The following is a 14807-nucleotide window of genomic DNA, read 5'->3' as shown; positions in this document are numbered from 1 at the left end:
CGGTTGGAAAGATCCCCTGGAGGAGGAAATGGCAACCCACTCCAGTGTTCTTCCCTGGAGAATCCCATGGACAGAGGAGCCTGGTGAGCTACAGTCCATGGTGTTGCCAAGAGTCGGACACGACTGAGCGACTCAGCGTGAACACCATACAGTTCACTCGTTTGAAGTGTCCATTCGTACATGACCTGTTGATTTTAGAACATTTCCGTGGCTTAGAGAAGAAATCCGCCACCCCCGAGCTATCCTGCTCATTCACCAACAAACCCTCCAAGTGCCTCCACTGAGGGGCGTGATGCAGAGGCTTCGGGCATCTTTAAAACTAGATTGAAAGACAGGACTAGAAAGGGCAGTTCTCTGTGGCTCGAGTCTGGTAGCTTGAACAATGTGCTGTGAAAATCCCATGGTTTTGATGATTGCTTACTCTTTGTTTTATTGAGCCCGGGCCACATGCCTCTGAGGCCACGCCAGCCATTCATGAAAGGTGGTTTTCAGGTCCTCACTGGAGCTGCCTCACTGCATGACCTGGTTTAGAGCCGGGTGGGGGTGGCCCTGGGTGCGCTGGCCTCTGAGACAGCAGAGGAAGCCAGAATTCGCTTTTCCCTGCCGAGCTCCCACAGGACATGTCCTCTGAGTGGCTCCCCCAGTCCCTCAGAACATTGTGGAACATAGCAGCGCTCTACAGTTGATTATAGTTAATTAATGAACCATACAACCCCCATCCCTGCAGGAACCACCCAGACATTCTACACGTCTCCCTGGTGTGGACGTGTGCACACACACACACACACACATGTGGTGCCAAGCGCAGCACGCACGTGTAAGAGCCAGCACAAGCCAGAGAGCTCCCTGGTGGGAACGGGGGCAGCTGCCGCCCATGCAGTCCGGGACCATCTGTTCTTCCTGTCCGTCCAGAGAGGCCTCCAGTGGGGCCTCCCTCCCCCGCGGGGTCCAGCTCAGCTAACCTGATGGAAGGCCTGATTTGCACAAAGAAGGCCTCTTTCAGAGTCCGAGCCTTTGGAAAATACCCAGAGACTGAGACGGTTTGGGGAGAGAGGTCAGGGCTGCTCACCAAAGAGCGGGGGAGAGCTTTTCCCCATGGGGCTGCCGGGCATCCGCTCTGCTGCTTGTCTTCCTCCCCGCCCTGGGCCTCCTGCCCTCATCCCACCCTGGCTCCTAACCGCATGTGACCCCGTGCGTGGGAGGGCTCAGGGGTGACCCAGCAGAGGGACTGTGAGGTGGCCAGTGGGCTGGGATAGGAGGGCCAGGACGGCCTGCAGTGCTTTGAGACTGAAGGGAAGCCACTTCACCCGCCACAAGTGTGGCCCTTGACATATCCCTGACCTTGGACATCACCCCCTGCCAAGAGCCCCTTACAGCATGCCATGTAATCCTGTGAGCTCATTCCCTGGGTGACAGACTGATCCAGCCTGGGGTACTGTTTCTTAGACACCCCCAACTATGCCCCAGCTGGCTGGCCTTTCCCTTCATCATCACCCCAGGGAACAGGCACCCAAGACTGGAAAGGCTGTGGGACCTGGGGACCTCTGGGAAGGGTAGACCTGAGAACCAGGTGGGTCCCTGCTCTGCCCAGGTCAGGTGGCCAGCAAACAGCCCTTCCACTGAGCCCCTGCCCCAGGATCCAGAGCCAGACCTGGGCAGGGCGGATGGCTGGTGATGGCAGAGCCTGTTACAGAGGAAGAGGGCTGGCCTGGTACCTCCCGAGGCTGGTGTGATCCTCCTCAACTCCCAGGTCTGCTCCTGAACGGTGATTATCATCAACAGAGGGTTTTCCTTCGGAGCTCGGAGACTGGTTTCCTTGAGCCAGTCTGCCTTGTCACCTTGGCTTTGAGCAGTGTATGAATATCAGGAAGGAGGTGGCTATCACATCCTTGTTTCTCTCTTCCTGATACTGGAGATAGTTTGGGGAGATGGCACTGAACTCAACCTTGGGTTCTTGGCTTCTTAAAGGGTATCAGGATGCGATTTTGACACTTTGGTTCCAGCAGCTCTCTGCCCATGATCGTTGGGGTGACCTTAGACAAGTTACATTACCTCTTTGGGCTGCAGGGAGTTTGGGAGGGGTCCCAGATCAGGAGTGGCTCTTGGACAAGACTTAGGGTCTTGATTTCTTTTGGGATTAGCCACTTTCCACTGATGACATGATGGGTATGAAGTGGTACTACCTCCTAGAAAAAGAAAAAAGTCTATCATATTAATACATAATAATGCTATGTGCCTGGCATCGTGCTAAGAACTTTCGTTGCTCTAGTTTGTTCGAGTCTCAAATTCCTCTGAGGCAGAGGATCCCCTTTCCCACCCTGTAGGGAAGGAAAAGTGTCAGTCACTCAGTCGGGTCCAGCTATTTGGAATCCTGTGGACTGTAGCCTGCCAGGCTCCTCTGTCCATGGAATTCTCCAGGCAAGAATACTGGAGTGAGTTTCCATTCCCTTCTCCAGGGGATCTTCCTGATCCAGGGTTCAAACCCAGATTTCCTGGATTGCAGGCATATCCTTTACCGTCTGAGCCACTGGAGGTTCAGAAGTTAATTGATATTCCTGAGGCAGGTGTGGATGCAAAGACTGTTCTTGACCATGAGGCGTGACAGCCCCTTGCAGCTTTGATCTTTGGCGCTGGAAGGTGTCTTAAAGACAGGCCTGCATGACTGATTCACAAGTGGGGAGCTGAGAGTGGAGGAGTAGGGTGGGGCCTGGAACTCAGGACCCTCTTGTCCCCACGAACCCTGAGGGTGCCTCCCCCGGGAATTGTCTGGCTCCAGAGCTGAGAATGCGCCCTTTGTGCCAGCACAATCTCTGATGATCCACCGGCCTCCCTGCTCTGAAAGCCCCGATTGTCACTGTGAGTTTGGAGCCGGGCTGCCCACACTCCCGCCCAATCCCTTCCCGCTGTGGGGCCTTTTGTGCTCCTGGATCTCGGCACAACAGCCGGGCTGTTGATCCCAAAGGCCCAGCGTGACTGGGAGAGGGTGGCCTGCCAGCACCCTTCCCGGTGGGGATTGTCCCAGTCCGAGAGGGAGGTGGGCCCTGTCGTCTGGGCCGGAGCACCGCAGCAACAGAGAGAGGCCCAGAGGGAAGTCAGGACACCTGGTCTCCAGTCCTGGCTGGGCCCCTAACCAAAGCCGACACCTGCTTGGTGACCTGGGAAGAGTCTATCTCCCTCTCTAGGCCTCTTCATCTGTAAAAGAAGAGCTCATATAGGAAAGAAGAGTGGAGAGGGGGCTGGAGGGCAGAGGGAAGTTTCCGGTGCAGGCGTGTCTTTAGCTACAGTAGAAGGCACACCGGGGCAGCCCAGCCCCAGCCCTGGCCTGGCTCCTTCGGAACGGTGTCCTCCAGGCAGGGCCTCACCCTCTTGGGGCCTGGGTTGCCTGATCTGTAAAGGAATGGGGTGCACCATTCCTGCCTCTGATGGGTACTGGGGACATGGAGAGGGTGCTGGTGCAGGGAGGTCGTGGGTGGGAACGGAGGTGCTCTCTGCAGGTCGTGGGGGGCAGCTGCCTGGGAGGTGGACCCTCTGGTTCAATCCTGACTTCTGGGAGATCTTGGGTTGGGCCCTGGGGTCATGTGCTCTTCCTCCTTTATAATTTCTCTGTCTACATAGACCATCAACTTTCTGAATGACAACATTCGCAGAGGAATTGAGAACTACTATGACGATCTGGACTTCAAAAACATCATGGATTTTGTTCAGAAGGAGGTGAGTCAGAAGCTTGGGGTCAGAAATTTGCCGCCCGCCCCCCCCGCCCCCAACTTGGGACCCTGCTCAAGAGGGTGAGGGCGAGGGGTCAGGTGGCTTATCCATCCCCACGTGGCTGGCCAAGCTGGGAGTTGAGGGTGGGCCATGGACAGCCGCCAAGGGTGGGGATCCCAGGGCATGCCTGGCCCAGCATATACTTGCCCTGCCTGTTCCTTTCCAGCTACACAAACCTTCCCCTTCTGAAAAAAAAAAAAAAAAGAAAGAAAGAAAAAGGTCAGAGGGAACTACAAACCACGTGGCAGAGTCTCAGGGTGCCCCTCTTTAGTGGGCAAAGAATCCTCTAAGGTGGGAGTGACCTCCAAGCCACCCAATTCAAAGTTCCCTCTGCCGAGACCCTTCGGGGACAGGGAGCTCCCTCCCTTGCCAAATCAAGGACAGCCCTGATGGGGAGAGAGCTCTTCCCCAGTTCCATGCACCCCTGCACGGGGAACAGAGCAAGTCTTCTCCTTTCGTCCGACGGCACTTCTTTGAATGTGATGATTGCCATCCCTCCTCCCCACGGTCCACCCAAGTCTGTGGGTGTGACAGTAACAGCAGTGCCTGCTGCTGCCGTCGGGGGCTTCTACACACCAATCTCACTTAGTCCTGAGCCTCAGGTTCCTCACCTGCCCCAGCGGGATACTGATGGTCCCTTCTACTTAGTGTCGCTGTGAGATTTGCCTTGATTTATTTCAGAGGTGGTTAGAGCAGGGCCAGGCATGTGGTGAGACTAAATCAGTGTCAGCTGGGGTGATCACTGTCTGCCTGTCCTCCTAGGTGAGGACGAGTGGAGTTTTAGAGCTGGGGGCCTCCTCAGCCCTGGCAGCGCTTCTTGGGACATGACCTTGGGGGCGTCAGCTGACCTGATCCCCGTGATAGCCCTCAGTGGGGGACCAACATCTCCCTGCACCCAGGGCCATCCCTAGTGGCCACTCCCTTGGCTCAGGCCTTCTCTGTAGTCATAACAGGTGCAGCCTCTGGGAAGCCCTTCTCTGCCAGGGATGCGCCTGCCAGCTCTGGCCATTGGGTGGGGCGAGATGTTTTTATTGGAAGCAACCTTCAGCTGGCTTGCGAATTTCATTTCTCCCAGGGTGGAATGGCGGGATGACTCATGCTCACTGGGCACCTGCTTGGGGCCAGGTCCTATGCTGAGTGCTTCATGCTTGGCTTATCTTTGTACTTCTCAGCTCAGCTGTGCAAAGCTGGCATTGCTCTTCCTGCTTTACAGTTGAGCCTCTGAGGCCCAGAGAGGCTGATTGACTTGCCCAGAGTCACACAGCATGGAGTGGTGGTATGAGGATTTGAATGCTGGCCTGTCAGATGGCAAAATAAATACTCTTTGCATTGCACCCCACAGAGGCACTTCCTGGACCCCTAGACTGATAGCCTGAAAGGCTCTGTGGAGACTCTGGAAGGGCATCTACTTTGTTTCTACTAGAACCTCTGACCATATCACTCCCCTGGTTAAAACCTTCTCCAGTAACTTCCTGTCACTAAGGATACTATCCCCGTCCCCTGCTTACTTTGGCTGACAAAGCTTTCATGGTCTGACCTCAACCCCTCTATTCTTGCTCACTCTGCTCTAGTTATGCCTGCTGCTGAAATATCCGTACAACTAACTCATCTCCTTGCGGGGTCTTGGCATGTCTTGACTGTTTTTTTTTCCTGTTCATATTTCCGATTAAATGAGATCTCCCCAGGCCTCTCCTGACCTCCTGCCTCCTTCCCGCATTTGCCATAGCCCTGGTACCCAGCACTGCCTCACACCTTTTTCACGTGGTGGTTCCTCTCCGTCTCCCTCAGGGCTGTGGCGCTTTCCCTCCCCCTTGGTTTTCGGGCACACAGAGCAATGCCCGGCACACAGCAGCAGCCCAGTGGAGTAACTGCTTCCCCCAGGCGTTGGCATCTGTACAGGGGCACATGCAGGGCAGAGCTCAGCCAAGGGGAAAATGACGCCAGCTGTGCCATCACTTCAGTCCTGAGCCCCGGCCAGGGTGTGTGTGTGTGTGCCCCTTTGCTAAGGGTGGGACAGGCAGAGCTGGGTGGGTGAGGTTCAGGGGCCCCTGGATTGTGGGGCTCCCCTAGAATCCTAGTCTCTGGGACTTTAAAGGCCAGGTCCTGGGGTGGAGCACCTGCCCTGGGGATGTGAAGATGGAGTCCGGCTGGCAAGGAAGGGCTTTTCCTCCAGTATTTAGACACCACCCACCATCCCACCAAAAGGCTACCCAGCCTTGGCTTGCATGCCTCCTCAGTGACGGGGTGCTCGCTACCTCCTGGGCCACTATTCTGCTTTTGTTGACCTCTGACCTGTAATGATGCTTCACATGCCCCCCATAATGGCCCCTACCTGTGTGACCCGCATCATAAATCGCATCGTCCCCTGGCTGGGCCCCTCCTTGCTGTCTGCCTGGGGGCCTTGGTGGTGACGGCAGCTCTCTTCCCCACTTGCTTCCTCCTTCAGTTTAAGTGCTGTGGCGGGGAAGACTACCGAGATTGGAGCAAAAACCAGTACCACGACTGCAGTGCCCCTGGACCCCTGGCCTGCGGGGTGCCCTACACCTGCTGCTTCAGAAACACGGTATCCACTGTTCCTGGGGCACATCTCCTGGCTGGTCAAATGCTTCTCTCACCTTTCAGGACCGGGGCGGTGGGGCTGGATAGGAGGGGTAGGCAGGAGGTGGTGGTCCTTGCCGAGGCGAGGCTTCCTGAGCCTCAGGGCTACTGAATGGGGTGAATCTAGGGGTAGAGGATAGGGAAGACTTGTCTTATTAGTAACGGTTGTTGATATCTATTGAGCACTTACCACATGGTGGCCTCTTTTAGGTTCTTTAGTTGTTTTAACTCGTTAAGTCCTTTCAACAACCCTGTGAGGTAGGTATGGTTATTTTACCCACTATACAGATGAGAAAACTGAGGCACCAAAAGGTGAGGTTCTTGGCTCAAGGTTGATAGAGCTAGGATGAAATTCAGGCAGCTCTTATCAGAGCCGTGCCCTGGACAACTGTGCACACCAGGTGAAGAGTGGGAGAGAGTCCAGGCCGGGGGTCTTAGCAGGGTGGCCGGCTTGGCAGCCATAGCTGGGGGCCAGGGCAGGGCCTGCACTTTGAACATTGCTGGTGGACTTTGGGCTTGACGTCCTGGTGATCATCAGCAACAAGGTGCTTGGAAGCGGCTGGTGATGTAAATGCCAGCCTCTGCCTCTCCCCAGTGGGATCCTCTCAGCTCTGTTGCCTCCTTGGCCACTTGGGAGGCTGCCCTGTGCCGTCACTGCTAATAAATGAGAGGCTTGGTCAATCCTGTGTTTGACTAATGTGTCCAAAAGCTGCCTGGTTTCTGGATTGGAATGAGGCGGGGAGTTTTGCAATTACTCATGCCTTGAAGAGTCATGGAAAATTTCTCTTCTGACATCTCCACCATCCTGTGCCCACTGCTGGATTCTGTAAACTGAGCAGCTGCTGGTGGGGGTGGGGGCCTCACCCATGACTCAGGGGGCCAGTGCCAAATGCGTGAGCCCTAAAAAGGCTGGGCCAGGAGGGAAGGTTTGTTTGGGAGTTGGAGCTGCCATTTTAGGGTAGCTCTTTGTGCAGGGGGAGTGCTAAGGAGGAGCCCAGGGTTTTCAGAGAGGCCTGTGGAGGGGGTGGGGATGACTCTGAACTTTGTCATCCAAGGCAGTGGCACCTGAATGTCCAAGTTGAGAAGTGAAAGCCCAACGTGCATTCGTTCATTCATTCATTCATTCAACAGGTATTTACTGAGGACCAGCCAGAGGCAGTTCTGTGTTCTAAGGATACAGGAAACCCACAGAGAACTCTCTGCCCACATGGAGCTGACATCCTTTCTAGTGGAGAAAACTAATAAGCAAAATAAATAAGTAAAAGAGATAATATTCTAAGAGATGATAAATTCTAAGGAGAAACATAAAACAGGGGCATGGAGCATTGCATTTTAGATACTGAGAAGGTTGGTTCTCAGTAAAACCCTGAAAGAAGTGAGGGAGTAAGCCATGCTATCTGGGGATGGGAATTTCTGGCAGAGAGAAGAGCAAGTGCAAAGGCTCTGAGGTGAGACCTGCCCTTGCGAATTTAAGAAACAGCACAGAGACCAGCTCCAGTGTGGCTGGAGCAGAGTGAGCTTGGGGGAGGATAGTTGTAGATGAAGTCAGAGGTCATGGGTATCCTGAAGGTCATGATCAGGACTTTGCTTCCCTTGAGTGACAAGAAGTCAAGTGACAGGGCTTTAGTGGACGAGTAGCAGATTTTCCTTAGGCTTTACCAGCACCACCCCGTCTGCTGTGGTGGCAGAGATGACATGGGTGGGCAATCCGGTTAGGGGCTAGGGCAGTGATCCCAGTGTCTCAGCCAAGGTTGTCTGGAAAGCAGGCTCTGAGATGCTGGTTAGTGAGCAGGAAGCTTAATAGGAGGTGTGCTCAGGATTGACACCTGTAAGGGAGGGGATAGAAGCTGGGCTGGGCAGAAGGAGAGGTTGAGCAGTGATGCAGTCTCAGTGGGCGCCTCAGCCGAATCCATGGGAATGTCCTGGGATGATCTGCAGAATTGTCCCATATTGGGGTGAGATGAGCAGGCCTTCATATCTCCACATTCAGCAGGCATTACATGAGTTTACTGTTTCACCCACGAAGGGACTTGCTGGCTTGTTAGCAGAAAAAACAGAATCAATAGGATGTGTGTGTGTGTGTCTGTAAAGAGGTTTATTATAAGAAATTGATTCACAGAATTATGGAGACAGGCAAGTCCCAAGATCTGCAGAGTGATTTGGCAAGCAAGAGCCCCAGGAGAGCCAATGGTTTACTTCCAGCATGAGTCTACAGGCCTAAGAACCGGGAGAGCTGACGATGTAGTTCCTGTTTGAGGCTGGCAGCCTCAAGGCCCATGAAGAGCTGATGTTTCAGTTCAGGTGTGAAATCAGACAAGAAGAGTTCTTCCTTACGTGGGGGAAGGGTAGCCTTTTTGTTCTGTTTAGGCCTTTGACTGATTGTACGAGGCCCACCCACATTAGGGAGAGGAGTCTGCTTTACCAGCCTACTGATTTTAATGTTAATTTCATTAAAAAGTGCCCAGAATAATATTTGCCTGGATATCTACATCAGTTCTCCTCCACCTCTGGGGCCTAGAGAAGAGTCTTTTGGCTCCAGGTATAAGGGAGGCCTCTGCCATAGCATGTCCGTTCCCCAAGGGCAGGAGCTGTGGTTCTGCCCCCAGGTCTGGAAACAGCACAATGAAGAGTAAAGTTACTCTTGTCACCTTCTTACGTATCATACAGTTTACTTATTTATTATGTTCATCACCTATCTCCATTCCTAGAATAAAAGTTCCATGAAGGCAAGGATATTATTTTGTTCTTCTGTATTCCCAACACCTAGAACAGAGAATGGTACATAATTGAAGCTCAATATCTGTTCAGTAATGATTGAATGAGTGAACAAATAAAGCAGGAAGCACCTGCTCCCATCATGCCCTCATACATCTACTACCCAGGCTGGAGCTTCTCCACTGGGATCCTGTTTATGGCCTGGAGGGGCCACTGATGCTGACTGACGTGAGGTGGATCCTGGGTGTTTTGGGGTCTGAGGGTTCCTGGGGGACAGTCTAGGCTGAAGGAGGTTATTTTGTCCACACATCAAGCCTTGACATTTAGACTGATCTAGATGACATCTGCAGAGAAGGCGATGGAACCCCACTGCAGTACTCTTGCCTGGAAAATCCCATGGACCGAGGAGTCTATGGGCTGCAGTCCATGGGGTCGCTAAGAGTCGGACATGACTGAGTGACTTCACTTTCACTTTTCACTTTCATGCATTGGAGAAAGAAATGGCAACCCACTCCAGTGTTCTTGCCTGGAGAATCCCAGGGACGGGGGAGCCTGGTGGGCTGCTGTCTATGGGGTCGCACAGAGTCGGACACGACTGACACGACTTAGCATCAGCAGCAGCAGCAGCAGATGACATCTGAGGTTCAGCTCATGCTTTTAGAAAGAGTAGCAGCCGTCCTTGACTTCCAGGGTGTGGGATTGTGTTCAAGATCAGTCCAGCCAGCGTGCCATGCCCTTGGACAATCATTTTATGTATATATTTCACTTTATATTAAAAAAAATCCCCATGGGTACATTGAGAGATTATGATTGCTTTATTGAAGAGTCCAGGGAACCTATCCGTTCATTCATCCAACAAATCCTTATTGAGTGCCTCCGTGTGCCTGTCCCTCAGCACCACACCTAAGGTTGGTCACAGAGCTCCTAAGTGGCAGAGCAGGGCCTGGACTGGGCAATGTGATGCCAGAGCCCACACTGGCCACTCTGCCCACCTACATCACTGCTGGCACCTGTGGCACTGTGATCCCACAGTAGCTGTCACTTAGATGTGGACGGGTTCATTGAGCTTGCTCTCACCTTCTAGAAAGCAGAGGAGACTCCACAAGGGCTCAGGCTGTGATGGGAAGTGCCCCTGCCAGCCCTGTGACCTAGGTTAGCTGGGAAGAGATTTGATGAGCCCAGGGCCAACCACAACTTTCACCGTGCCCAGATTAGTCAGCAGCTAGAAGCTCCTGAAGGCAGCTGTCTTCCCAGGCAGGAGGTTGAACAGCCCTACTGGCGGGTAGCGGTCTGCAGGGAACGGGAAGTGTGGTCAGAGGCCTGGCCTTGCCCTCAGGTAAACCCCAGCTGGCCAGGGGCCTGGCTGTGGTCTGGGATTTTCTTTCACAAGAGCCAGCAGACTGGGAGCAGCCCAGTCCTGACCTCAGCACATGACCATCTCAGCAAAGTGAGGCTCTGGCGGCTGCAACAGAAGAGCCTGGGGCTGTGCCTTTTCCTCTGGGCTCCTAGGCTGCCACTGGTAGAGCAGTGGGTCTCCCACCCAAGAGCCACAGAACTGGTCTTCCCACCTTTTCTCTCTGGGCATTTCTTGGATCCAGAAGATTAAGATGCAGACTTGAACCAGGCAGCTGGAATGGGACTCTCAGCTCCATTCATACTGGATAGTGCAACTCTCTACGCCTCAGTTTTTTCATCTGTAAAATGGGAGGTTGGAGGGGGGCTGTGGAATAAGTGTCTTCTGCAGGAATCACCATGTAAGTGTTAGCTAATACACATTTCTGTTTCAGACAGAAGTTGTCAACACCATGTGTGGCTACAAAACTATCGACAAGGAGGTAATGTCTTTGAAATCTCTTTTCCCCAGAAAGGCTGCTCTTCCTGTTCCATCCCCAGGGTGATTGCAGGGGCTTCCAGGGGTGAGGCTCCTGGCTGTTGAGATCTCCCAACATTCCTGGCTGTGAACAGGAGCCAGGGACTGCCCACGTTTTTTGCCCCTATCTAGACACAGAAGGACTTGGGGAGCCAAGAATCCTCCCCAGGTTGGGAGAAGCTGGCTGCCAGAGTTGACTGAGCAACTAATGTGTAAGGCCACCGTGCCCTTGTCGGTGCCTGCAGTGTGTCCCCATGCCCAGCTGCATTCACCAGCCCGCCTCTGCCCTTGGAGCTGCCAGTTTGCAGATACACACTGGCTCCCTCAGCCTGGGACCCAGGAGTCCCTGGGGGAAGAGAGTCTTTGGCTGGTACCTTCTGGGTCAGCTTCCTGGGCATTTCTTCTGGACTTGGAGAGAAGATGGGGTTGTGTTGAGAAGGGAGCTAAAAAATAATGTTGACTTGAGATGGCCTCTGAGCAGTGGTTCTCAAATGAGATCCCCAGACCAGCAGTAACAGCAGCCCCAAGGAGCTTGATAGAAATGTGCACTCTTGGGGTGGGGCCAGTGGGTGACTCTGACAAACACCTAAGATGCTGAACCACAGACCAGCCGTGCTTCTCCAAACATGGGACCCAATGGCTAGTTTTTATAATAAACACTTGGTAATGCCGTATTTGGGCTTCCCAGATGGCACTAATGGTAATAACTCGCCTGCCAATTCAGGAGATGTAAGAGATGAGAATTCGATCCCTACGTTGGGAAGATCCCCTGGAGGAGGGCATGGCAACCCACTCCAGTAGTCTTGCCTGGAGAATCCCATGGACAGAGGAGCCTGGCGGGCTACAGTCCATGGGCTCGCAGAGTCAGGCACCACTGCAGTGACTTAGCGTACACAATGCACGATTGTTTTTTTGTTATTCCAAAATGACACAGATATTATAACCTCCCTACCTATACACCTAATTCCAAAACAAGTGGCATAATGATTTGAGGTAAGTGAAAGTGTGAAAGTAGCTCAGTCATGTCCGATTCTTTGAGACCCCGTACACTATACAGTGCATGAAATTCTCCAGGCCAGAATCCCTTCTCCAGGGGATCTTCCCAACCCAGGGACTGAACCCAGGTCTCCCACATTGCGGGCAGATTCTTTACTGGCTGAGCCACAAGGGAAGCCCAAGAATACTGGAGTGGGTAGCCTATCCCTTCTCCAGGGGATCTTCCCAACCCAGGAATGGAACTGGGGTCTCCTGCACTGCAGGTGGATTCTTTACCAACTGAGCTATGAGGGAAGCCCCTGATTTGAGATAAAGGGAGAAATAAGATAAAATGATTTATAACCATATACATGCTTAGGTGCTAGATAGAAACAGCTGCTGCTGCTGCTAAGTCGCTTCAGTCGTGTCCAACTCTGTGCGACCCCATAGACGGCAGCCCACGAGGCTCCCCCATCCCTGGGATTCTCCAGGCAAGAACACTGGAGTGGGTTGCCATTTCCTTCTCCAGTGCATGAAAGTGAAAAGTGAAAGTGAAGTTGCTCAGTCGTGTCCGACTCTTAGCGACCCCATGGACTGCAGCCCACCAGGCTCCTCCGTCCATGGGATCTTCCAGGCAAGAGGACTGGAGTGGGCTGCCATTGCCTTCTCTGAGACAGAAACGGCAGAAGACAGCAAAGTTGATCAGGTGTTTGCACCGCCAGGGGCTTCTGTTGCCTAGGAGGGGTGCTGTGTGGGCAACTTGCATAGCATGGACATATTTTTTGCCACGGACATGGTTTTTTAAATGATGAACAATTCTTGGATAAAGTTCCAAGCAAAATCGAATACAGTTATCCCTTAGTTTACCTATTTCTCTTTCTGTAGAATTCAATGTATAGTAAAGCCAAGCAGAAAACACTGGTTTTTATGTCCCTGGAGTTAGGCTTTGGGCTCAGATAATTATGGATGGCTTATCACCCATCCAGATGCCCGGGGGACATCTAAGAGGCAGGTAGTCTGGGTGGCTGTCCCTCGAGAAGGACTGCCCTGAGCTCTGTAGTCCTTCAGCCCCCACCCCTATCTCTGTGACAAGCATAAGTGCCACCACAATGCCAGCAGGCTCTCTAGGGAACAGTACTGTTGAAAGGCTTCCCCGGTAGCTCAGCTGATAAAGAATTCGCCCGCAATGAGGGAGACCTGGGTTTGATCCCTGGGTTGGGAAGATCCCTTGGAAAAGGGGACGGCTACCCACTCCAGTATTGTGGCCTGGAGAATCCCATGGACAGGAGCTTGGCAGTCCAGGGGGTCGAAAAGAGTCCGACACAACTGAGCGACTTTCACTTCCTGTTGAGATCCTGTGGTTTAGAGTCGACTTCTCAGGTTGCATATGAGAAACTGAGGCCCAGAGAGGCGGAGGGACTCGCCTGGGCCTGGGATGAGCGGCAGAGCTGGGTCTGGGGCTGCCAGGCGGGTGCTCAGCCAGGCTTGTCCCCGCAGCGCCTCAGCGTGCAGAACGTCATCTACGTGCGGGGCTGCACCAACGCCGTGCTCATCTGGTTCATGGACAACTACACCATCATGGCGGGCCTCCTGCTGGGCATCCTGCTCCCCCAGGTGGGCTGGTCCCTCCTCCACCAGGGAGGGCCCGGGGCTGGAGTGGGCAGGCTGTGGGCCGGGATGGTGTGCAGCTTGGTGATTACAGAGTGCAGAGGAGGGACAAAACTAGGGTGAAGGGGGCTTGGGTATGCTGGGCTCAGACGGCGAGGGCTGAGGGGCTGGAAAGAGAGGGCGAGTGGCCCGGATAGTGAGTGACACGCCCCGTGCCCCTTCTCCTCAGTTCCTGGGAGTGCTGCTGACATTCCTGTACATCACCCGGGTGGAGGACATCATCGCGGAGCACTGTGTCACCGACGGGCTCCTGGGGCCCGGCACCAAGGCCGGCGTGGAGGCGGCAGGCACGGGGTGCTGCCTGTGTTATCCCATTTAGGGCCGGGGCCTGGGCATCGGCTCCAGAAGGACCGCGACAGGACCGCTGTGCTGAGGCCGCATCGAGGGCGGATCAGGGGCTGGACAGGCCTGCGGCTCCTCTCAGCATACTCAGCACTGACCAAAGCCCCGGCTGTGTTTGCTCAGGGCTCCCAGACTACTGCGTGTCGGGAGGCAGAGCCACTCCCCAGCTGCGGGACTCTGTGCCTGCCCACCCTGCTGGGCATGGGGAACCGGCACCCCTTCTCCAGGCTCCGGCCGCTGGGAAAGGGGAGCTCAGTGCTGGGCTTCAGACCCACCTCATTTCTGGTAGTGCCTTGGCCTTGGGGTTTGAGCCCTTGAAGGCAGTTTTGTACTGACTTGTAATCAGGGAGCGAGGAGACACACGTGCCCTGTGGTGAAGGAGGGGAGGGGTGCAGTCCCCGGCCCCCTGTCCTTCGGCCTCACTCCTGAGGCCAGGGTGGGCCTGTTTCTCAGCCTCCCAGGTGCCTTGAGCCCTCCCCAGGGCTGCTGCTTTGCTGACCTGTTTTTTTACATGATTTTTGTAACATTCGTTTTGTACACAGTTAATAGGACTTTCCGACTAATCAAAGCTGATGTTCCCTGCCCCTTACAGTCTTCCCTCTCCAAGCCAGTACATTAATCAGACAATAAAGATGTGATTTTTTTTTTTTTCTGGTGTTTCATTTGTGCTGTTTGGGTCAAGGGTGGGTGAAGAAAACCTCAGGTTAGGCTTGGAAGTCCCTCGTTGATGCAAAGATTGAAGGGGTTGCATCCTGGAGCCAAGATTTGGGACAGTGCAAGACACTGAGGCTGGGAAGAGGGAAGATCACCCAGGCCGCCTGCTCCCTGCTTGGAAACACCTCCCCCATCCTTTGGTGTTGCTGCTTCAGGAAAT

The 14807-nt window shown here is 53.9% G+C and overlaps 1 protein-coding gene across 3 annotated transcripts in view; it reads left to right on the top strand.

Annotated features, from left to right (window-relative positions):
- Nucleotides 1-14580, top strand: part of TSPAN15 (tetraspanin 15) — a 56225-nt gene extending 41645 nt beyond the window's left edge. For 2 of the 3 annotated variants that reach the window (XM_040242203.1, XM_040242201.1), the window contains 5 exons: nucleotides 3616-3711; nucleotides 6212-6328; nucleotides 10866-10913; nucleotides 13421-13537; nucleotides 13761-14580. In XM_040242203.1, coding sequence (XP_040098137.1) covers nucleotides 3616-3711; nucleotides 6212-6328; nucleotides 10866-10913; nucleotides 13421-13537; nucleotides 13761-13910 — 528 coding nt within the window. In that variant the 3' untranslated portion in view covers nucleotides 13911-14580. The remainder of the gene's footprint in view (nucleotides 1-3615; nucleotides 3712-6211; nucleotides 6329-10865; nucleotides 10914-13420; nucleotides 13538-13760) is intronic. The other variant, XM_040242202.1, reaches the window with a different exon arrangement.
- The last annotated feature ends 227 nt before the right edge of the window (nucleotides 14581-14807 follow it).

The sequence above is a fragment of the Oryx dammah genome, unplaced genomic scaffold, assembly GCF_014754425.2.
Source record: "Oryx dammah isolate SB20612 unplaced genomic scaffold, SCBI_Odam_1.1 HiC_scaffold_6, whole genome shotgun sequence".
NCBI lineage: Eukaryota > Metazoa > Chordata > Mammalia > Artiodactyla > Bovidae > Oryx > Oryx dammah.
The sequence above is the reverse complement of the archived record's forward strand: the minus strand, read 5'-3'. Positions and strand labels throughout refer to the sequence as shown.